This window comes from Plectropomus leopardus, chromosome 5 (genome assembly GCF_026936395.1).
Source record: "Plectropomus leopardus strain MGB_pleo_1.0 chromosome 5, ASM2693639v1, whole genome shotgun sequence".
Lineage (NCBI taxonomy): Eukaryota > Metazoa > Chordata > Actinopteri > Perciformes > Serranidae > Plectropomus > Plectropomus leopardus.
This window is the reverse complement of record NC_142180.1, coordinates 26,166,938-26,189,343: the sequence shown is the minus strand read 5'-3', so window position 1 is coordinate 26,189,343 and position 22,406 is coordinate 26,166,938. Positions and strand designations below refer to the sequence as shown.

The window sequence follows — 22,406 nt, the reverse complement described above, 5'->3', positions numbered from 1 at the left end:
ATGAATAAGGAAGCGTTCACACTTGACTGAAAACAAAAACAAAAAAGCATCGCAAAGCCAGCTCATGTTCAAAATTTAGCTTTGAAAGGCTTAAGTAAAATGCAAACAGCAATACAAGCTCTAGAAGTCTAACTACATTTACAAGCATATAGTCTGATGCCGTTGTTGTAAATACTATTTGAACTTGCCTGTTCAAATCACACACATTTTGTCTCTGTAAAAGCCCTCTTCAGTTCTGTTGCTGTGTATCTGATCCACTGGGCTGGTTTTACCTGTCACTCTGTCACTTGGGGGTGATGGACAGTGCATTTTAACCCCTCCTCCAAATACCAAAACACACCTGACAACAAATCATCACTCCTTGATGAGTGACTCCTTGCCATAGTCGCTGACAGAGCCATTTCAAACATGGTAGCAATCTTGTCCTGCAAGCCCAACACCCCTCTTCACCTTGCTTAATAAGCAACGCCAGGAAACGTACGTTATGGTGGTTTAGAAACGAATGACTACAAATAAGTTGAAGCGCCGTGTAAAACATAAATAAAAACAGAATGCGATAATTTGCAAAACCTTTTCGACCTATGTTTAATTAAATATAGTACAAAAATATTTAATGTTAACACCAGTGAACTAGTTTTTGTGAATATACACTCATTCTGATTCATTCGCATTTGAAAGCACCTCCACATGTGGTTTTGGATTTGCAAAAATCGGACTTCATGTGATTATTTGCTGTTCAGATTTCATAAAATCAATCTGGATTAGGGCTGGGGCGACGTGTAAATACATATAAATACGTCAATTCACGTAACGTGCGTTAAGGCGTCGCACCTAGTGGTCGCACCGTTTCACACAGCGCGCGTCCTGTGAGCGTGAGCAGCACCGAGCGTGTTGTTTTTTTTTTGGCGCTCATGTTAGATCAAGTTAGAGCGTGCACACTGCACATTTGAGCTGCATGTCAGCCGCAGCAGATCTAGAGAAACGGTGGCTCACCATTTTTTTACGTGTGAGGCTTGTGTTTGTCAGCAGGACTAGACTGCTGACAAACTGAATGATAACATTGACTCTATACCACTTTACACGGCAGTTTAAAGTCTCTTTCTGTCACAGAGATGAGGAAATACAAAGATGTTTGTCTCACCACTTCCTTGCTTCCCTTTCAAAACAAAAGCTATTTGACTTTGTGGACAGAATGCCATCAGCTGCAAATACAATGCATTTTATTTTGAAATGTTTACAGGACGAGGTTGTCAACTGTGCAGGAGCTTGTATAACTTCATAAATTTGTGGAATATGTGCTTGTAAATATGAAAATACAGCACTTGTATCAGCAGGCAGCGATATGCCTTATGGCCCAATTAAGGTTGGACCATTTTGATGCAGAAAGAATGGACTAGTTATAATAATTTCTGTTAGATAAAAGTTATAGTGTTATTCAAATTGCACTAATTTTACTGTAAGATGCTTTGTTGGACTGCTAGACATGAGGTTTGTTACTGTAACAAAGAGTAACTGTTTTGTTAAGTGACTTGAATTTTACATTAGTTTTATTTATTTTGCTGGTTTTCTTGCTAAATGTAGATTGCACTACATTCCTTTAACTTGAGTGGAACAAGCTGCATTAATTTTATTTTGGAGAGACTTTATATCAGACTGTAAAACACAGATTACTTAATTTTTTGTTGGGGAATAACACCCTACGTTGTATGACAAGTTTTAAAAATTTTATTTTTGGTAAATTTGTTATAATAATCGAGTAATAAAAACATAATAGATCAATAAAAAGTATCATAGATAGGTTAACTCGCATTTGTAGATGCAGCGACAGACTGTTTACTGACAGTGGTTTTTCTGAAGTGGTCCAGAGCCCATGTAGCAATATCCTTTACACAGTCATGTTGGTTTTTAATGCAGTGACACTGAAGGGGTCAAAGGTCACAGGCATCTTATACTGGTTTGCAGCCTTGTCCCTTACATGCAGATTTCTTCAGATTCTGTAAATATTTTGATATTATGGATTGTAAATGGTGAAATCCCTAAATTTGTAGATGTCTTTTGAGCATTCCAACTTTTGCATTGTTTTGTTGCTCCTGTCCCAACTTTTCTGAAACGTGTTGCAGGCATCACATAAAAACATATTTACATAAAACAATGCAGTTGATCAGTTTGAACATTAAATATCTTGTAAGCTGTATTTAACTGAATATAGCTTAAAAAGAATTTAGAAATCACTGCATTCTGTTTTTATTTACATTTTTTTTTTGGAATCGGGATTGTAGTTATTAACCCCTATGACTGCTGATATGATTAACTTCAGAAACTAAAATATCATCTGACTTCATTCACACTATGCCAGTGTGTGACAGAAAGAGGCTTCATCAAAACAAGAGACACCACAAGAAGTCATGTGAGAAAAGTTAAAAATACCCATGTTAATGCTTGTGAAGTGAAAGTGTCAACTATTTGGTGTATTTACCAAAGTTAAAACCAAAAGTATTGTTTCCCTAGAGGCACAAAATACATTTCAGATGTAAAAATTTAAAAGACAAAAAAGAACTAGATACATTGTTGTAGTGACAGAAAACATAAGTCATTCATTCAAGTGGAGGATGAATAACAGTCAGTAACCTACTAGTGCCCCTTGTGACTGTTGCTGCATCTCAGTTTTTTTTTTTTGTCAAAACTTGTAATAACAGCTAGGAGTTAGAAATAAAAGTTGGGGCATGTCTATAAAATCAAATATTTCAATTTGCTATCAAAAATCATTTTGGCTTCAGATTAGCCCCACTTTTCTCATCCACTTTGCAACATTTAGTTACTTTAATTAATCAGTAAAAAACTAAATGTTGCAATGTGATAAGTGGGATAAAAGCACAAACTACAATAATACTCATGTAATTCAATTTTGATCAGGCTTCAGCAGTAAAGTATTAGCAGGTTGTAAACTTCTTAATGCTTCAGATTCCAGAGCCTAGACATGAATTGTAGATACACCCTGTTTCTGGGACACATTGCCAAACAAAATGCACGAGCGTGTCTTGGAGGAGAAAAAAATTCAGTACATAAAGCACTTGGTCACCTCACATCTATAGCTTCACCTTGAAATGCAATGAGCGCTACTTCAATTGAACTCGACTGGGTGTGGATTTCAAGTGTATTTGATACTGTTGAAGCTTAATTTTGAAGTATTGATAACTTGTTGACTTGGAAAGTGTAAAAACAGGAAAGTTTGTGCAGCTGACGCATTACAGCAGTGAGCACAAGACTCAGAATTTTCCACCAGCATGTCACACACTGGTGTGAGGAGTCCGACTTTGCTGCCAAAGTACAAATCTCAGGTCAAACTACTCAATGTGAAAATTGTCCTCTATCAAGATATGATGCTGCTCTGAAGTGCCGGATCATAGTCAGGGCATTGCCTTGGAAAGTTAAGACTAGTGGTGTATTTCAAGTTACTGGTGCCATCTTTTTGTCAGGATATTATATTTTGTATTTCTTACTTTACATACTGGTTTTATACATTGTGTTGTAGCATAAGGCATATAGTTTTACATTTTGCACACTTCATACAATCAGTACATTATACCTATTTATAATCTTAAAGATTTACACACTAGTGCTAATTGTTTTTATTTCTACTGTATTTCTTTTTTTTGTTACTATATTTATATTTTATACACACTCAACACATAATACATATTTATCTTTTTTAAATTTTCACATACTAGTGCTAATTGTTTTTATTTTATTTTACTATATTTATATTTAATATCTTTTACACACTTTCCACTCAGCAAATTTTATGTATTTATTGTTTTTTAAATTTTCACATACAAGTGCTAAGTGTTTTTAGTTTTACTGTATTTCCTTTTTATAATTTTTTTTTTACAAATTTTGTGCTGGTACTCATCTCTACTTATAATTCTCCATGCCTTGCTAGGGGGGATCAATAAAGTATTTCTGATTAGGATTTATTACAAGGTACAAGGTAGATTTATTAGATATTTTTTAAACAAAGTTTTTAAAAAAACAAAAATTACATTTGTCCTTAATCCTGCTACATCTTGGTCTCTTCCTGTGCTCAAAGTTTTAATCAAGTCAGCAGAAAATCACGAATGGCAGCAACAACACTGAGTGAGTGCCAAGTGGAAAAAGATACCAGCTAAGTGAATGTTACTAATGTCACCTGGCAAAAACGATAACATACATTCCAGTCAAGCCAGCAGGATGACAAACCCATCCAGGAGAAAACAAAAAGCATTAGTCAGTGTGCACTTCCTGGGCTTCAGTAACAGCGATGTCACGGGGCCCAGGTCCTCTGAGTCTAAATATGTCTGTCATAACTGTGTCTCAAGATAACAATCGAGTTGAAGAAGATGTGCATTCAAAAAAAGCCGGTCTCATTCCACACAGGTTACAACTCAATCTCATCCAAACTCGTTCTGCTGCTTTGTTACCCAAAGATGTTAAAAAAAAAAAAAACACTACCGAATCATTCAAAACAAGCACAGCTCATGTGTTGGGATGGACTGTGACATATTTGCAAAAACTGAAAAAAACAGGTCAATGTAAAATGTAGCCTAAAAAATCTAATATTGGATACACTTACAATAAAGGCTCAGGGTAAATTCGGGCTTATTGCATTAATTTTTCTAAAGATTACGCAACACAGTATTTAAAAGAAAAACAATCCCTCCAGTAAAAAAAAAAAAATCATCCCTTTAGTGACTTCTGTCTACAGAAAACTTTTCTGGCTGGCACTCCTTTAGAAGAAATATCACAGGATAACCTCTGCATCTCTTTTCTGCAACGCCTGAATATAAGAATGCATGGGCATGCGACATTGTCATCTGCATAATCATAATAATAATTTTACTCTCACTAATGTCATCTGTCTAGAATAACTGCTAATAACCCTCTACATTTGAATGGGCCCATTAGTTTCCAGCCATGCATGGAAAATTTGTGATATGATAAAAATGAATACCGCAGACTTATTGATATTCAAATTTAACAAGACGTATCCATTTTAAAAACTAATTTAAGACAAGATAACTAGATTCATACAACCAAAGGGTTAAGTTGTAGTAACCGTAGTAACTGTAGTAACCCCCCCCCAGCACAGGAATCTTGCTGAACTTGTCTGGAAGCTGACATGTTTCCACCATCTCTCTTTCACTGTGTTTGCCTGTGGGCGTGTGTGTGTGTGTTTGTGTGCGTGTGTGTGTGTGTTTGTGTGCGAGTGTGTGTGTGTGTTTGTGTGTGGGTGGGTGTGAGTGCAGGTGGTGGCGGGGGCGCAGTATCACCCCTACCTGCAACTATTCAGACAAGGCCAACACTGGTCTCATTCTCTTCATGCCCCTCCCTTCCTCTCTGTCCCCTCCGCCGGTCTCAACGACTCCGATTTCTGGAACTTTCCACAACACAACAATAGAGCATCGCGTCCTTATGAATGAGCTCAAGGTGATGGAGGCTGTGGGGAAACAACTGCAGTTCAACAGGTGCAGTGAGCACAACGGGAGGTGCATTTGCATGGTGGCATCACTCGGTCTAAGTCCACATACTGCGGTACTAACAGGGGGACCTACAGAATCATTAATCCCTCCTGAGTTATGGAGCAAACGTTGTTGCATCTGGTTAGGTATGAAGATGCAAAAAATTATGCTTAGGAACTGTTACAGCATAGAATTAAGCTAGTTTACACCTAATAGAGCCAATAATTACACAATGTTAAAACTTAATTTCAAATGATTATAACGAGGTTTGTTTATAGCTTTCCATCGGTTCTGATAAAATTGCACTCAAACTAACTGCAGAGAACTAGAAACATACAGACATCACAGTAACGTCAGGGGAAGGAGGGTATTTTTAGGGGTGAAACCAAATGTAAATTCACTGTATCGTCTAAAAGAATCTCTCACCGCACAGGAAAACAGCGTGCAAACAATCATGCAAGTACTGTAGGTCAAAGTTGAATCACAAAAGTGTTCTATAAACTGTGATGGGTGTTTACAACACACCTTTAAATACCTGAATGATCATCTGACTGCTTGTGCTCCCTGATCTGATTTATTTTTAAAAGATGTTTCAGTTCTCCGCTCTCAGTGATGGACTTGGATAGTATAATGTATAACTAACTGATTGAAATGATGGCCAAATCTATGACAAAAAGGAACCAAGGGTACACCGATGCTGCCTGGATCCAGACCTTATTCCACCCACCACCGAGTTCACAAATCTGTCTGATATCAGGTAAAGATTGGGAGGCAATCCTCAAGACCGTATGAAAATGTGCACGTTCTGACGGGAGCCCACAGTAGTCCTGCTCAAAAACAAGCCATCACTTTAAATGTTCCAACAACCCTGTAAGTGCTGAAACATCCTCCTGATATCTGAATGTTGAAATTAAATGCAAACGCCTGTAGGACTTTGCTTAAATTAACTTTGCAATTTAATTATTTTTCAAGTTTTTGGCATCAGAAAATTGTTTAACCATACTACTCACAAGTTTGAAAGATGCACATCTGGAAACAACGTGTAGTTTACTGGTTTTTTATATCTTTGCTACAATACCAAGTTCAATTGTACGGAATATTACTTGGGTTTCCATCCAGCAGCACACATTTTAACAGAACTTACAGATCATCAGCAAAAGAAAATGCAAAAAATGTGAAAATGTTAAGAAAGCATCAAACCTTAAATGAAGGAAAACAGCTGTATAATGGAGAGCACACTAGACTATGGAAATAGAGTTTTGAACAACTGATATCATAACTATGTGCTCTTGGAGGAGTTCTGGTGACAGCCTTTATGCATAAGTATGTTAAGGCAGCAGTGACAACAGAGAGCTTGTAGCTCTAAGTCATGACTTAATTTACTAAAACGGTTTTATTCAACAAAGTTGCATTAATCTTTTATCGGTACACCATTGCCCCCAAGCCTAAAAACTTTTTAAATAATATTTTTTGGGAATTTTGGGCATTTCCACTCTGTTTTTTTAATGTGCAAATTGAAAATGCACATAAAAAGAGTTACATGGAACCACACCTAGTGTTTCACTTCAAGTCATTGTTAGATATTTATCCCATTATCACAAATCACAATTTGTCTCAAGAGGCTTTACTAACTATACAAAATACAACCCCCTAAGTCCTTTTTAATCTTGCTTCAGATAAGAAAAAACGGAAAAAAAGGAAGAAACCTCAAGAGCAACTGAGGAAGCTGCTCTCCAAAGATGGACAGACGTGCAATAACTGTTGCATGTGCAGAATAGACCAACAAAATAAAATTACAATCCAGACAATTTAAATGACAAAAATGATGCAGAAAATACGACTATGTAAAAGGAAGACTGGCAAAATGTCAAGAAACTTCAGAAACTTCCAGCTTTGCCAAACAGCTACAAGCTGAGTTCACACAACCTCGGCTCCACCATGTAACCTGAAAAGAGGACAGGCCACATTGGTCCACCAGCACCTAATAATTACAGAAGGGGAATCCCTCATCTGTTTAAAAACTTAGTTTTCTGCCTCACTGAAAGCCTTTTCTCGTCTACTCAAGGGTGTGCCCTGGTAGGTGTCTCATGCGAGCGAGCACGCTCAAACTCGTTAACTAAACAACTCCAGACTTGATATGTGGGGCAAGTGTAAAACACGCCCGACAGACAGGTTGAGATTATGTAAGACTCAACCACGACTGGAATGACACTATCCATGTCTTTCAAGAATACCTAAAATGCATCTATGACAAGAACTTCCACTTGATCGTTTCGAACATATACATGTGTCAATGCTTGTAAAAATTTTAGTTGGAATTTTCTGATACAACTGATAATGACACACGCAGAGAAAACAATAGCCAGTTGTGACAACAGCTTTTCAACATTTATATCTTTTCTTACAATTTGTAACAAGTGTGTTTTTAAAAGCCTGACCTTTGGTCTAATTTTCCAAAACCTGACGATGCAGCTATTAAACACTTTGACTTATCTATTCATGGCTGCAGATATTGGTATCAAAACCATGACCCAACAAGCACAGTAACAAACACAGGACAAAAAAGTCATCACTGATTAAATGTGAAACACAGCTTTCCTTGCATGCTAGTCAAAACACAGCCATAAACATCTGTGAGGCCATCATGACATATTTAATGGGACTGAAATAGCCACTTACAGCCACAGCTACAATAAAGGAAACAAACTTTTTTTAAGCAGAAAAAGTCAATTTAATCCAATGAAACCAAAGGCTATGGGTGGGGGTGGATGGTTAGATTTCAATGGTACATTCGACAAGCTTTTTAGGGCCTGAAAACCACACTGACTCAAACACCACAAAATGAAGCTGTAAAAGATAACTGTGACTAAACCCTTAACTAGCATTCATAACATTTACCTCAATGAAATACTAACTGTCGGATAAGGCAGCTTACTCAAAGGAAGAAGCACATCAAACTTTGAAGCATGAATTACAAAACAGTCTCCTAAAATATCAACAAAGGAGTGTACACATAGTGTCACTTAACACAGTTTCTATCCTTTAATGTGGGGTCAATATTTATGCATTTACTTGGATAAATAATGAATTCAGAGATGCTCTGTGAACCTCAATTCATCCTCATATACTGACTTATTTATTTACATAACTATTCAGCATACAAAGCTAACATGGGCTGGGTTAACTGACAACACACAGATCCAAAGTAAAGAGTGACATTTTCACAGTTTGCCTGAGGCGTTTTTTATGAAACAGCAGTCCCTCTCGAGTGTTTTCAAATACCCCTCGGTCACAAACTGTCATTTGCTTCGTGCTTCTGTGAACCAAGTAACTGAGAAGTGACAAGGATCCCTTTAACACCCGACTAGTAGGGAATATGTGGTGAGGGAAACGTGCATGACTAACATTTTTCCACTACCTAGCAAATCACTTTACTACAACTGCTCAGTGAGCAACAGGAGAAGACTGTGGTCTGTGTGAAGTCTGACTGCTGCATAAACACACCCAGCTCAGCCTGCAAGAGTTTTCTTGTTTGAAAAATACACGTCAAAGTACATGTCATTTTCCACTGACTGAAACTTGTCTTAAAGGAGTCTTTCAGACAAGGTGTCGACATTTGAAGCTGATGAAGCGATAACAATATGCAACGCTGGAGCGTTAACAGTCACAATGCTGCAGTGTTTACATTACTATCAGAAGTACACCTGGGCTGGTTGACCTTGGAGCTCTTTGTCTCCATCCCACAGTTGTTAGCTACGGCTAATGTTTACATGTCTACACAGAGTTAGTGATCCATAATCTACCTGAGTAGGCAATTATCTGAGAAGAGAAACATCAACGAGGGTCATCGAGTACGAGACATTTGAGAAACATGAACTCCATGAAGAGAAGAGCTCAGGGTCTGCTGCTGCAACATATTCAATATTTTGGCTTTTTTCTATTTGGACAAAGAATGCATATTTTGTTATTTGCTCTCTGTGGGTAGTTACTGATGCAAATTTGCCCCCAAAAAAATAAGTCTGTCCCCAATATCATTTTAGGGGCCTTTAAGAGTTAGTGATAAGTACCTGCCAATAAAATTTGAAGCTTCGACATGATGTGACGCAACCTGGGAGGTTGGTGGGATAATAGTAATAAGTCATACTCAGACACTCTAATCAGCCTGCACACGAGCCTACTTTAGTAGGACCTAGCGTCGCTGCATGTGTGAAAAAAGAGTAACAGAGTAAGTCAAGAAGGTGGAGGGTGGGTTATTGCAAGCTATGTTTAAATAGGGACGCTGGTCTGGCCTCATCACTTGATGCAAAGTGGGTGATTTTTCTATAGCTGGTGGCTGTGGATGTCCAACTGCAATTTGTCTTACTTGTTCTTTTTCCTTGTTAGTTTTACAATTTAACGCTTGAAGCGGGGGTCAATATTTGCACTGAGAAGACTGGCCTGCTTCTGTCTGAAACTTGCCACTTCTTTTCAATGTTCTCCACCAGGACAATACACCGTCCCAGGAACTGGATGGACGAAAAATGGGTGCGCCAGAGTCCACTCTGATTCAAGTTAAACCGTTAGAAACAGCTGTAACATGTGGCCAAAAGCTAAGTTTCACTTTTGATTTACTCTGTTCAAACTAGGAGAAATGCTTACCCACCTGTTACACGTGCATGCACACATCAGTGGGCTCTATGTATCTCTTACATGACGATGTGTGACAGCTACAATCGACACAATTGCCTTCAAAGTGCAGTGCACCCACTGTGCAGAGCGGAAGGAGACCCGGCTGTCAATGAGCTCTTTGTCCGCAGCGCAGGTGCAAATGATGAGGAGCGGGCACATACAGGGCGATACATCAATAGCCAACATAACTCAGGTAATTGCTTTGCAAATTTACTGTAATCTGCAACCAAATGTTTTCAAGAAACACACATTTGGGCACAACACCGGATACGAGGTCAGAGGTAAGTCGCACCTAACTTTGCTTTAAAAAAGAAAACCCAAAAAACTCAGCCTGCTCTTAATTTGCAGCAAAATGTATTTTGGTCCACAATATTAAACTTAGAAAGAAGCAAATTAAGCCACTTGAGTGAATTTCACTTAAACATGACGTTACGGAAATTGGCAGCGCGCGCCCCCCACACCCTCCTTAAAATAAATGCACCTGAAATGAACGAAAATCTCGTCAAGTGCGCACGTTGCGAGGTGTTTAATCGCATAAAAACATTGTAAGAAAGGACTCACCTTAAATAAACCTGTGGAGACTGTAAAAAGCTGGCTGATAACGTCGCCCAGCTCGTGTGAGGAGTTCAGCGCTGCTTCCTCTTCCTCTCCGCTTAAATCTTCCTCTTGACTCAGACCGTTGATGGAGCTGGAAAAAGGTGGAGTCACCTCTGCGCTGCTGTGAGCTGGTCGCCTAATAAGGACGTAACCAACCGTATGTATCAAATATCAGTCATCACCAATACAAAATCAATCAGCGCAGATTTATTCAGACCAAAAAAAAACCCCAAAAAAACAAAAAACGTTGCTTAGGCTGCTTTTGCTGGGAGTGACCCTGTCTAAACTCTAGTATACGGTAGATTAGAAGCACGCCATTTTTGTCTTTGAACTGAAGAAAGTGAAAGATATTAGGGGCATATAGGCTAGTTAGCATATTATAACCTCTCCATGGAGAGTTGCTATTTACCCAATAAATCAAAAAACACACACATGGGAAAAAACAGTTTCCTACATTAGAAGTGTGTGCCAGTGCGCAGGGTCGGTTGTAAATTGTCTAATATAAATATAATTAAGTAATCACTCTTCATCAGATGAGTACTGAATTTTGTGTTTCTTGCTGGAATTAGTTTTTCCTCTTCGCTTTAGACCTACTTTTCCCCCGCCTATTGGCTTGCAACTGATTATCACTAAGTAGGGGAGACCAGGGACAGTTGTAACATTCCTCCAATCTCAAACAAGCTATGGATCCACACCATTACAACATGCTCTCATCCCAAGTTGTTGCACATCATCGCTTTGTGAGTGGACTCTACTGTCTACATTACAGATGTCAACAAAAGCATATGGTTAGGTTCAGAAAACCCCCCAAAACATAATGGTTTGGCTCTACATTCATGCAGGAAGTGAACACTGGGGGTTTGTTGGACCCACCCGCCCTATCAGGACCCTCACGCTCTTTTTATTACATTGTCACCGGCAGTGTTTCAACCTGATGCCATCCAGCTGCGTGTCATACAGCTGCCACGGGGTCCATCCGGTCACATTATCAATTGATGCTGCCTGTCAGCGTGTCATTTTATATTCATTTATATAGTTTATTTGATAGGGACTATACAAATTAACATAGTACAACCTGTTGTACTGTTACAATGATAGTTACAACAAAATAATCTGCTAAAAGCACACATGACCTACCTGCCTCCACATTTTATCTCTTCAATGTTTATCTGCCACCACTGTACAAAAAAAACCCCAAAACACATCACACAACACTGTTATCCAAGCCTCAGATCAATGAATGACACAGTCTGATACCCAGTAAAGATAAAACTCTGCTTGTTCATGTCTGTCAAACAGCAGCGGCAACATGTTTAACATTTCATGCTATGTAAACCATACCTCTGCTCAGGTATGTGCGAGTTTATTTAACATTTAACATTAAAGAAAAGGATCTGATGTGACTTTAAGTAATCCCACGTGAGTAGCCTGTTTAAGTGAGGTGATATAGATACTGGAATGTTGTAGGCGACGCTGTCCTGATGGCGAGCACCTGTAATGATTACAGAGGGATTACAGAGAGAATGGTTTACCGTCAGATTTTATTGCGGGGCCCTTTATTACAGTAAGCCTGAGGCCTCAGGAGAGCTTTTAAACCTGGAAGAAGAAGAAGGTGTTTGATTCTTTTATATTTTTGAAATATGCATCTGAAATATGTATAAAATATAGAAAATGCCTAAAATATGTCTTTTTTTCTAATTCGACTTTTACTTTAACGGAGAACAGACACTAACAAAACATGTTTACAGTTGAACATACAGGCAGAACAGCTTTCCCTATACCAACAGCTACAATGGTTTCATTAACCTTTGTGTTTGTTGTTACTGGCTGTATGGTTGTAGTGACTTATAGCAGTGACTGCTGAGTGACAATCAAAGGTGGAAAAATGGCTGGACTGGTTGCACTTCCTCCTGTGTCACATTTTTGGGTGATGACAGTGACAAGCAGAGCAGAAGTAGAGCAGAGGGCAGCAGGAGGCCATTGTGTCATGTCAAGTTTCCTGTGTGTGTCGTCACTATTGGGAGTTTTTGACAAATGTGTTGTGTAAGTCAGATAATGGTTAGCCAATGCATTTTTTTGTATGTAAAAGAATGTAAGAAAACCTGTTTTTTTTTTCAAACAGTGGCTTATACCTTTTGAACTGAATTTTGAAAACTGTGATCATCCACTTACCTCTAGGCTACTTCCTTTATATACACTGAGCAGTATACAAGCATTTTATGCCAAATTTTTAAGCACTAATCAATATTTAATCAGCACTTAAACCCAAACTACCTGCTGGTCTTAATAAAAAGGTATTCCCCTGATGATAACTCACTAATAACCCCAAATATAGAAAGTGTCATCAAACAGAACTCAGAATTATAGTCATGGTGACCCCTACTGAAAATATTGGGTTACTGCAGCCTGTAACAACTTTGTTTAGTCCATTATTGTATATACAAGTCTCAAATAAACTTTGAGCAGTACAGAGATGGAAGAAAATCAACAAAATATGCACAGTGAGTGCTGTAGTGGAGGCTGTATGCAGGTTTATGCCGTGCTCTTTTTCTGGGTGTTTCCAGTAAGCACACATATCAGCCAAAAGCCACTGGAATATTCAGGAGAGTATGCCCTCTCTCCTCTAAGTAAATTTCCCATCTACCTTGTAGTACACCCAACTTATCAGCTACCACTACACCATATTATATGCGTATTACATATATAGCCTTATGACACAAATAATAAATAGTATTTCATAATCATACGTTTAGGTCTTTGGTTAAAGCTAGAGTTGATCATAGAGTTAATCATGTCAGTTACTGCTGAAGTGATGTCAAACTGTCAAACTAAGCAGCACTGATCAAATATGAATCAAGACTCTCTTCTTGCATTGCCTGTTTCTCACCTCAAATGTTTTCAAAAACATATTTTAGTGCACTGTTTAGCTGTAAAATGAGAATGTTTGAGACCCACCTGCCATGCTGAGATACAGTACCAAACACTGCCCACCAGCCAGGCCAACTTTCTGATTTACAGTTTATCCAAAATAAAGCTAAACAGCACACTAAAATATGTTTCTGAAAACATCTGGGGCAACAAAAAGGCAATGCAGGTACAGAATCTTGATTCATCAGTGCTGCTTAGTTTGACAATTTGACCGCGGTTCACAAGCAGAAAACGAGTGTGTTTCCATTGACATGAATAAACCTGTTTATGATTGGATTTTTTGAGCATCCCGTTTATGTGTCTAACACCAAACACCATACTCTGTTTATGAGAAACCTGAATATGCTACCTGTTTTACTCTGAAAGAAACTTGAATGTATATGTGGAATATGAATAACTCTACTTCTCATCGACATGACTGACAGTTGCAATTGGGACTCCTCACCCCTGATTGGTTGCGTTTTTTTCACAAGCACTAAGGCTATTAGAGGTGCTACAAGGCCACAGATTATCAGTCTTATTTAGTACAATGCACAATTACTTTCAGATGTTCCAAAAAGGAGGGTAAACACAATCAAATGTAGCAGCTATTTCTCACAGATAACATTTATGTTATTCACCTCCAAAAATACAGTACGTCTTGAACCTAATGGGTGTGAGATCAGGGTCAGAATTCTTCCCATTATAGGCAACATCAAGAGTCTTGAGATAAAGCTTCAGGAAAGCAATAAAATCTCATTTGTATGCCTGTTGTACCATGCACAGAGAACTCCAAATTTGGTAATCTCACCACTTTGATTTAGCTACTGGCTTGATTGCTGCCACTCGCTGAAACACTAAGAGTGTTCAGATAAGTATACACACTGTTACAATATTTTAATCCTGGAAAGAAAGGCAACTGTCATCACAAATCTAGCTGTAGTTGTCTGATGATGTTGCTCCTCGACTAAGAAGACATAAATCATATCATAAAACTTCATCAAAAACATGTGCGAACCTTTCATTCTGTAAATGACACTCAATCTAATCCTGCAGTTTTATTATTCCATACTGGAGGGAATTATCACAAAGAGTCTTCTTTTTGCAGGTTAGGTGTCATTACACAGAAACAGACACCCTCTTCATTTTAGTGGCACCCATTCACCTTCAACACAAAGACATCAGTCAGGGCAGCTATCATAAGAGCACTCAGCCCCCAAGGGCACCAGTAGACAGTTTCAGCCAAACATGCCTTGTTTGTTCATGATTTAAATGCATTTTTGGTCAATGTTTGGAGAAGCATTTTTTTGGAGACTAGCACTTTCTCTATTTAGGGTTAAGTTCAACGACAATATCTTAAAAAGGCCAAGAATTTAAATGATATGTTATTGAGACTTCACAAAAAAAAAAGGAAAAGAAAAAAGAGTGGCACGGATTGCCAAACATCCAGAAATGTTTGTGGGATCATTTTGCTCTTTCTGTCCTATATGTGGCTTAAGAGGAGGGGTTGTTTTCTCAGGACCTTTACCAGAGGGCTGGACTTTGGTGGGACAAGTGGGCTGGCTGCTCTGTCTGCAGGATGAGAAGAAAAGAAAGAAATGGAAAACAGGGAGGGCCGAGTGGGGGTTTTGAAAGGCCCTTTCCACCCCTTCTACTCCCTCAATTTATAGGTCCTGCACACACACCCACAGACACACACACAGATCCGAGAAGGCAAAGTCAGGATGTGACATCACCCACAGGAAGAGAAGCCAAACAACTTTTTCTCTCTTTACTGTGTTGTCTTTGCTGCAGAGTGACGTTGGAGACTCTTGGTCTGCTGGTGCCCGGCAGAGAGGGAGAGGATCCAGAGGAGTTCGAGAGGGCAGAGCAGCTGGATCTGTCCTCCACGGAGAGTTTGAAGTCAAGGGCTCCGGCGCCTGAATCCTCCCTGAACTTTCCACCACATTTCTCCGCTGTAGGATTTCAGCCAGGTACAGTGCAGACAGCTTTTTCCATTCTGTAACATTAGTTTGTTGTTTTTGTTCTCCCACTTCCTTTATTTCTGATCCGAGACTTGCTGTGCCTTCTTTTTTTCTGTCTCATTTATGTGTCGGGTCTTGAGGGGAGTTTGGTTGGTCTCCAGAGTCTGAGGCAAATTCCAGAGAAACCATGAAAGTATGCCAACAGTGCGTGATCAGACATGCTCCAGTCTGCAGGCTGTTTAGGCACGTAGGGAGACGTAAACTGATCAGAATTTAAGACACTCTGTCCCACATGCTGTCACTTTTGGTACAAACCAATACTGTCTTTAGTGTCTCAGAGGGTCCAAGTTTAATGTTTCCCTGAATGAAGCACTGAGTGTCACATATGACCATGAGCCTTCCTCAGAAGCCCTTTTGTTATGGACACACTAAGAGCTATCTCATGACCACGTATTCATGCTCCCCCAGTGGTGAGTTATGAACTGAAATCAGGCAGACTGTGAAAGCTAGTGGAAAGAAAAAGTACCCTTCTCATATATCAAACACTTTTTTTTCCATTTTTTTCAGTAAGAGTGAACAGACTACTTGAAGTGAGGAGTCTGTGGACTGAGAGTTTTCTCGAATGAGGCACTAGGTCAACACAAGTTCACAACAAACCTCCAGATCAGTGCTTGGTCTGTAATGTGAGCACAGATGATAATGCAGAGACAGAAACTTCTGCTAATTTGAGTCGCAGAGAAACAACCACAGGAAATGTTGAGGCCGGCAGTTCAAAATGGGACACAAATGCGGATATAGTATCATGTTGCAACCACAGTCACTTGAATGTGACTGCAGTGTCAAGTCTGTGGAGGCATCTGATACAGTTACATCATAACTCAGTGGAGTATAACACAATGATATGTACCTAAACTTTATATCTTACTACCCACTTTATTTTCCAATAATAATCCACTTACTTAATATTCAAATTCTTATATCATTTTTTTATTATCATAAATTTAAAGGCTGTGAATCTCATCACCAGTCATCTAGGGCGTGTGGAGGCTGAACTGAGCGGGTTGCCATGCTTTGTGTTTTTACACTAAACTTAAAGGTCAGATATTATGCACATTTTCTGTTTCATACTTTTATTTTGGGTTTTCACTGAAACATCTTTATATGCTGTAATGTTCAAATAACACATGATTTTTCCCACACTGTCTGCCTGAATAAACCTGTTCTCAATGTCCGTCTGAAACGCTCTGTTTTAGCGCCTGTCTCTTTAAGCCCCCTTCCTGAAAAGCCCAGTCTGCCCTGGTTGGTCAGTGTATCCAGGTTTCCATCTCTGCACCACCATTGCAGCTGGGGAATGACTGTAATGGCACTGTAGTAACCGTTTCTCTCTAGGTAGACTGAATCAAATTTGTTTACATTAACTTGGTAAGAAAAACCCTGCATCACGTACATAAAATGAAACGACACTGTCTCCGTTGATTTTTAGCCACCACCTAAAAAAATGCAAACCCCGAAAGATCAATATCAGTGTGTGTACACTCTAGTTAGAATATTTCTGCTGCGTCGCCTTGCCATCTGACAGTCCTTTCCAACAGGAAACTGAAACTGTTGTCCCAAAACGACCAGACACCATAGACAAAAAGAGTAATTTTACTTCGCAAAACAAGTGAATTGCTGGTCTGTTGCTGCCTTGACTGGTTAGTGTGTAAGGTAAAGTGAAGAAAATATTCCAAATATAGCCTACACTTTCACTGATATTGATTTTTTAGGTGGTTAAAATACATTTTGCTGCGGCCAGTGTCCACAGTAGCACATTGCTTGGCTTTTTTGCTGGTAGATTTGGTTTTTCAAAGATAACAAAACAGCAAAGTAACCACACAAAATAAGCACAAACTTCAGACAGACCTGACCATAACTATATATTTATCATTTTTGAAAATGATAACAAAAATTAACAAATTTGCTGATTTCACATATCTCTGTCACTGACAGTGTGGGTGTGACTACACTGTAATTCGCTGTTGTGACATCGCAGCTTCTCAGAGGTCCTGACAGCTTGTTTAGCTCTTTAAAACCTGAGAAAATTGCTGGATGTCTTTCAAAAACACAGGAAGAAGTTACAAGTTACAAGAAAATGATCTGAAATCGCTAAAAAGGATAAGTAGGATGGTTTTTAAAGAGGGAATTATAGCAAGATGAATTATAGTTTTATAGTATAGTATAAAAAATAATAATGAATTGAATAGTTTTCAGAACTTTTTCCCCTATTTTGTAATTATATTAACATAATAATTTATCTCCCTTTCTCACTCTCTCTGTTGCTCTCTCTCTTAAAAGTAATTTTCAGTCACTTTCTTGTCACCTTTTCCTATTTCCTTGCAATTTGGGGGAACATTTCTCACCAACTTGCTCAGAAATCAAGCCAGTTGGTTTGAGTTTCAAAAGTTTTAATGCATGTGAAAGGTGTCTGAATGCAGCACAAGAAAAAACATGGTTTCAAAGGGTTAAAGGCGAAGTATCTGAATACAGACTATGTGCATTTCTCTGTGGATAGAGTAGTTTCTGCAGCACCTACACCTGCTTGATATTTAAAAAGGAATTTGAGATCTGACGTTTTGCAGTATGGGAGCTTTGTCGTCACCTGAATGTTCTTTAAAAGTTGTGCTGTTTCAGAGCAAAGTGAGCATTGTGCAGTGGACTTTTTCTTTCACAATTCTCTCTAGAAGTGGTTAACCTTTTGTAAGCCGCTGCACGCTATTCATTTTCCCAATTATGCTTCACTCAAGTGGCCTAAATTCTTCCACAACTGAGTAAAACTTGCTATTTTTATCAATGGGTGCCACTGAAGATCTTGTCATATGGTCATCTTGATCACACAGAGCAGAGGAGGAAATAAAAGCACATTTAGGATCCTCAGTTGGGGGGAATACAGTTTTCTGTGCAGTGTGTACTTTGGCTTGCATGAGTCATTTTAATGATCTAGTTCTTGAAAATGTTTGACTTGGGAATTTTGATGTCATGCTTACTTCTCGGTTTTATATGGCCCCTTTGTAAACAATCTGACCATGATATGGTTTGTAGTTATACCTTTGATGTTTTGGTCATATGCAATTTTTGGTCTAAAGCAGTGGATTGGCAAGAAAAGAAGAGGCCTCTGACTTCTCTTGTTGTTTGTTCTTCACAGAAACGTCCCACCTTCTGAAAACAAGAGCTCCCTGCAATCTGTGCACGACAGAAGCTGACCCCCTGTGACCAGATTTCCGAGCTGAATCCAGCCTGGTTGCATCTCTCAGGAAGGTCACGCTTTATCAAACTCAAAACACATTACTATTCCAGAGAGCTCACTCCCCCCTTATCTCAGGGGAAGCCACGGAGTCAATGGCGTTGTGTCTTGGACAAGTGTTCAGCAAAGACAAAACATTCAGGCCGAGGAAACGGTTTGAACCGGGCACCCAGCGATTTGAACTCTACAAAAAAGCCCAGGCCTCGCTCAAGTCTGGCTTAGACTTGAGGAAAGTAGTTCAGCTGCCAGAGGGAGAAAACATCAGCGACTGGATTGCGGTTCACGTGGTGGATTTCTTTAACAGGATCAACTTGATTTATGGCACGGTGAGCGAGTACTGCTCCGAGCGCACATGTCCCATCATGTCTGGCGGGCTGAGGTACGAGTACAGGTGGCAGGATGGCGACGACTACAAGAAACCCACCAAGCTGCCAGCTCTCAAGTACATGAACCTGCTGATGGACTGGATAGAGTCGCTGATCAATAATGAGGACATCTTCCCCACCAGAGTAGGTGTGTGAGGAGTCTATAAATAAAGGCGTGAGACTTTTATTGAGTGTGTAACCTAATACGTGATTGATTGCTGCCTGCACAGACGCTGCGCTGCATCAATGCTGAAGTGTCAGCCTGGAGTGCAATGCTGTTCCCCTTCATTAAAATCCCAAATGGGATGATAAAGTTCGAGCAGAGGTTAATGAAACAATGAGCTTGGCATTTAGGAGATTGAACAAGTGATTGTGGTGGTATTTTATCTCAGTAACAGTTCTGACAATCTGCTTTTATGAGAGGAGAGAATCAAGAGCCTCACCGTGTGGATTTTGCATAATTTTCCTCTGGGAGTTCATACAGGTCAGGTAAAATGAAAACTCCAAATTTCCCATAGGTGCTAATGGGTTGTGTCTATTTGTTAGCAAGTGATGGATTTGCAAGAGTCTGTCCTCCTTTTACCCAGTGAGTGCACAATCCTCCAAAGCCTAAATAGGGTGAGAAAACTGATGCATACTGTAAGCATAATATGTAGAACGATGTGCTCTAGTGCAGAGGTTCCCAACCTTTTTACAGCCCTTCAAGGATCAAGTAATAGAGAATATTTCAGGTACAAGCATGGATGGATTACTAAAAAGGCCTACTGTGCACAGGCCCAGGGGCCCAAAGTGTCAGGGGGGGCCCTGGCATTCACCTGCAAAATGTCAAAGTTTAAATTAACATGCAGGGACCAGGGAAAGACCACAAAGAGACACAAAGAGATGCAAATGAATTGCAAAAAGACACTGCAAATCCTGGAAAAACAACTATAAAGACACACAAAATGACTACAAAGTGAAACAAAACAACTACAACGGGACACAAAATGAGTAAAAGGTGACACAAAATTACTAAAAAGGACACAGAATTACCTCAGTAAGACACAAAATTACCCTAAAGAGACGTAACGACTACAAAAAGACACAAAACAACGAGACACAAAAACTCATAACGGTGCATGGCAACAAAGAGACACAACGCCAACGAAAAGTCTGTGTGTCTTGTGCCTATGTCGGAGAGGTGGTGTGGCCCTTTGCATATCCGCATCAACTGCAAGAGGTGTTTATCGTTTCTCATGACAGAAAGCATAAAGGCAATTTTTAGACTGACTGAAGGTGCATGCAACTGAAAATCATGTTGTTATATATTTTTAAATAAAAGTTCTATAGAGTATTAAGTTTGGGACCTATCTTTTCTCTGTTGTGTCTCTTTTACCTGACAAGAGGTCATGCTCTGTCTGACACTGACTAGTACTCAATATTAATGCTGTTTAGGAGAAATCATAATTACTTACATGATATTACATCTGCAAAATGATGGGTTGCAATTATAGAAAATGATTACATTTTTGTCTCAGGTTTAATGAAACAATTTCTCAGGTGGAAGTCTACTAATGTTCTAACACGTGTCTCCTTTTTCCACACTAGGTGTACCTTTCCCCAAGAACTTCCAGCAGGTGTGCAAGAAGATCCTGAGCCGTCTCTTCCGGGTGTTTGTGCACGTTTACATCCATCACTTTGACAGCATCTGCAGCATGGGTGCAGAGGCCCACATCAATACCTGCTACAAGCACTACTACTACTTCATCTCGGAGTTCAACCTCATTGATCACTCTGAACTGGAGCCGCTGGTGAGACTATAGCGCGAGCTCAGATCTGTGAAGGAGGTTGACAACAGGGAGCGGGATAAAGAGGTTGAGATGGATGTTTTGTGTTTGGAGGGTTGTCAGTATCAGTCTCATAACTGTCAGTCTTGCAGAAAATATCAGCAATCATGCCATCTATAATCTTGTTGTGCAGCATGCTTTGTGAGGCTGAGCGTTATCCCTATGTCAGTGTGTTTTCCCAGTGGAAAGTAACAGCAATCTTTGTCTTCTGAGGCAGCACAGACGACAATTTATCCCTTAGATAAAAATAATTTTCCATTTGACACTAGAAATAGAATTAGCTCTCACTTTTTCCCAATTTTCCACCATGAAAGGAACTTGTTAACTGCTTTATAGAAAACTGTTTGGTTTGAAGCAGAAACTCTCAGAAGAAAAGTTGTTGACTTTTTGCAGTCATGTAATGAGTCAGTTTGTGTAGTTGTTGTTTTTTTTATTTTTTCCAACAAAGAGACCTTCATCACATATGAGCAGATGGAGAATGGTGCTTCCAGCGTCAATAAAAGGCTTCAGTTATCATCATTATGAAGCCCAGGCTGTGTAATTCCCCTCATAAAGTGAAACGAAAATGAGAAATTTATGTCAACACGCCACGGAAAAGATGAATCTTCTAAACAGACCCTGTTTTATTGTACCACCTTTAGTGCCCGAGGTGATTCTTCTTGTTGCAACGGCTTTCTTTCTCACAAGAAATGATGTTTCTCATGTTGAAAGATAAGATTGCACTAGCATTCATTCATCTCCTTGTACAATATGAATTTGATGTGTTGAACTTGTCCTGTGTTTGCTCTCCCTACAGAAGGAGATGACCGAGAAGATATGCAATTAAACAAAACCACATGGACAAAAGGAGTTTACATTTTCACGTTATCTGAGCCCTGTGAGAAATCTTCGGCTTCAAAACACTCAAAACAAAGGACGTTTCTACATAAAGTTGTATGAGTGATTTTCTAAGCATTACTGGGAAGGTCCACTAGCTTACCACACTTCTTCATGTGGTGACACTCCGCCTTCACAGAGGTTTTTATTTACAGTAAGTGTGGTGCTTGATGCCATCATTATGTAGGACTTTGTGTTTGTTTATAATACATCTCCTGTACTCCTGTACTGTGCTTTTTCTTTCCTCCTGTGCATGTATGTTTGTTTGATCTTTTTATATACGGCGTTGGAGTCTTATTTTATTGAATGAAAGTTTGTATTTTTTATGATGTTTTTTATGGTGTGAACTTAAAAATCCAGCCTGTAAATGATCAGTGCTTTTGCAAATGTATTTTTTGCACAGTACCACATAAATATGTACAAAAACA

At 39.2% G+C, this 22,406-nt stretch overlaps 2 protein-coding genes across 5 annotated transcripts in view; one reads left to right on the top strand and one right to left on the bottom strand.

The window, feature by feature from the left end:
• The window catches only part of elovl1b (ELOVL fatty acid elongase 1b), a 20,688-nt gene extending 9,806 nt beyond the window's left edge, over positions 1-10,882 (bottom strand). The window contains exon 1 of one of the 2 annotated variants that reach the window (XM_042481683.2): positions 10,725-10,882. The gene's annotated coding sequence lies outside the window, so the exon portion shown is untranslated. The remainder of the gene's footprint in view (positions 1-10,724) is intronic. The other variant, XM_042481690.2, reaches the window with a different exon arrangement.
• mob3c (MOB kinase activator 3C) lies at positions 10,206-22,406 on the top strand. 3 transcript variants are annotated; one of them, XM_088077836.1, is made up of 5 exons: positions 10,206-10,356; positions 15,462-15,640; positions 18,813-19,424; positions 20,864-21,066; positions 21,899-22,406. In XM_088077836.1, exons 3-5 carry the CDS (start codon positions 19,007-19,009, stop codon positions 21,926-21,928), a joined length of 651 nt encoding a protein of 216 aa, XP_087933962.1. In that variant the 5' UTR covers positions 10,206-10,356; positions 15,462-15,640; positions 18,813-19,006; the 3' UTR covers positions 21,929-22,406. The 3 variants fall into 3 exon arrangements, with proteins under 3 accessions (XP_087933962.1, XP_087933963.1, XP_042337631.1); XM_088077837.1 differs by having other exon boundaries at positions 10,311-10,444; XM_042481697.2 differs by lacking the exon at positions 10,206-10,356 and having other exon boundaries at positions 15,345-15,640.

Bases quoted from the DNA above. Each gene is read 5' to 3' on its own strand.
- mob3c (XM_088077836.1), top strand. From the start codon at position 19,007: ATGGCGTTGTGTCTTGGACAAGTGTTCAGCAAAGACAAAACATTCAGG. The intron at 19,425-20,863 runs GTGTGTGAGGAG...TTTCCACACTAG, and splicing joins CATCTTCCCCACCAGAGTAG to GTGTACCTTTCCCCAAGAAC. The intron at 21,067-21,898 runs GTGAGACTATAG...CTCTCCCTACAG, and splicing joins ACTCTGAACTGGAGCCGCTG to AAGGAGATGACCGAGAAGAT.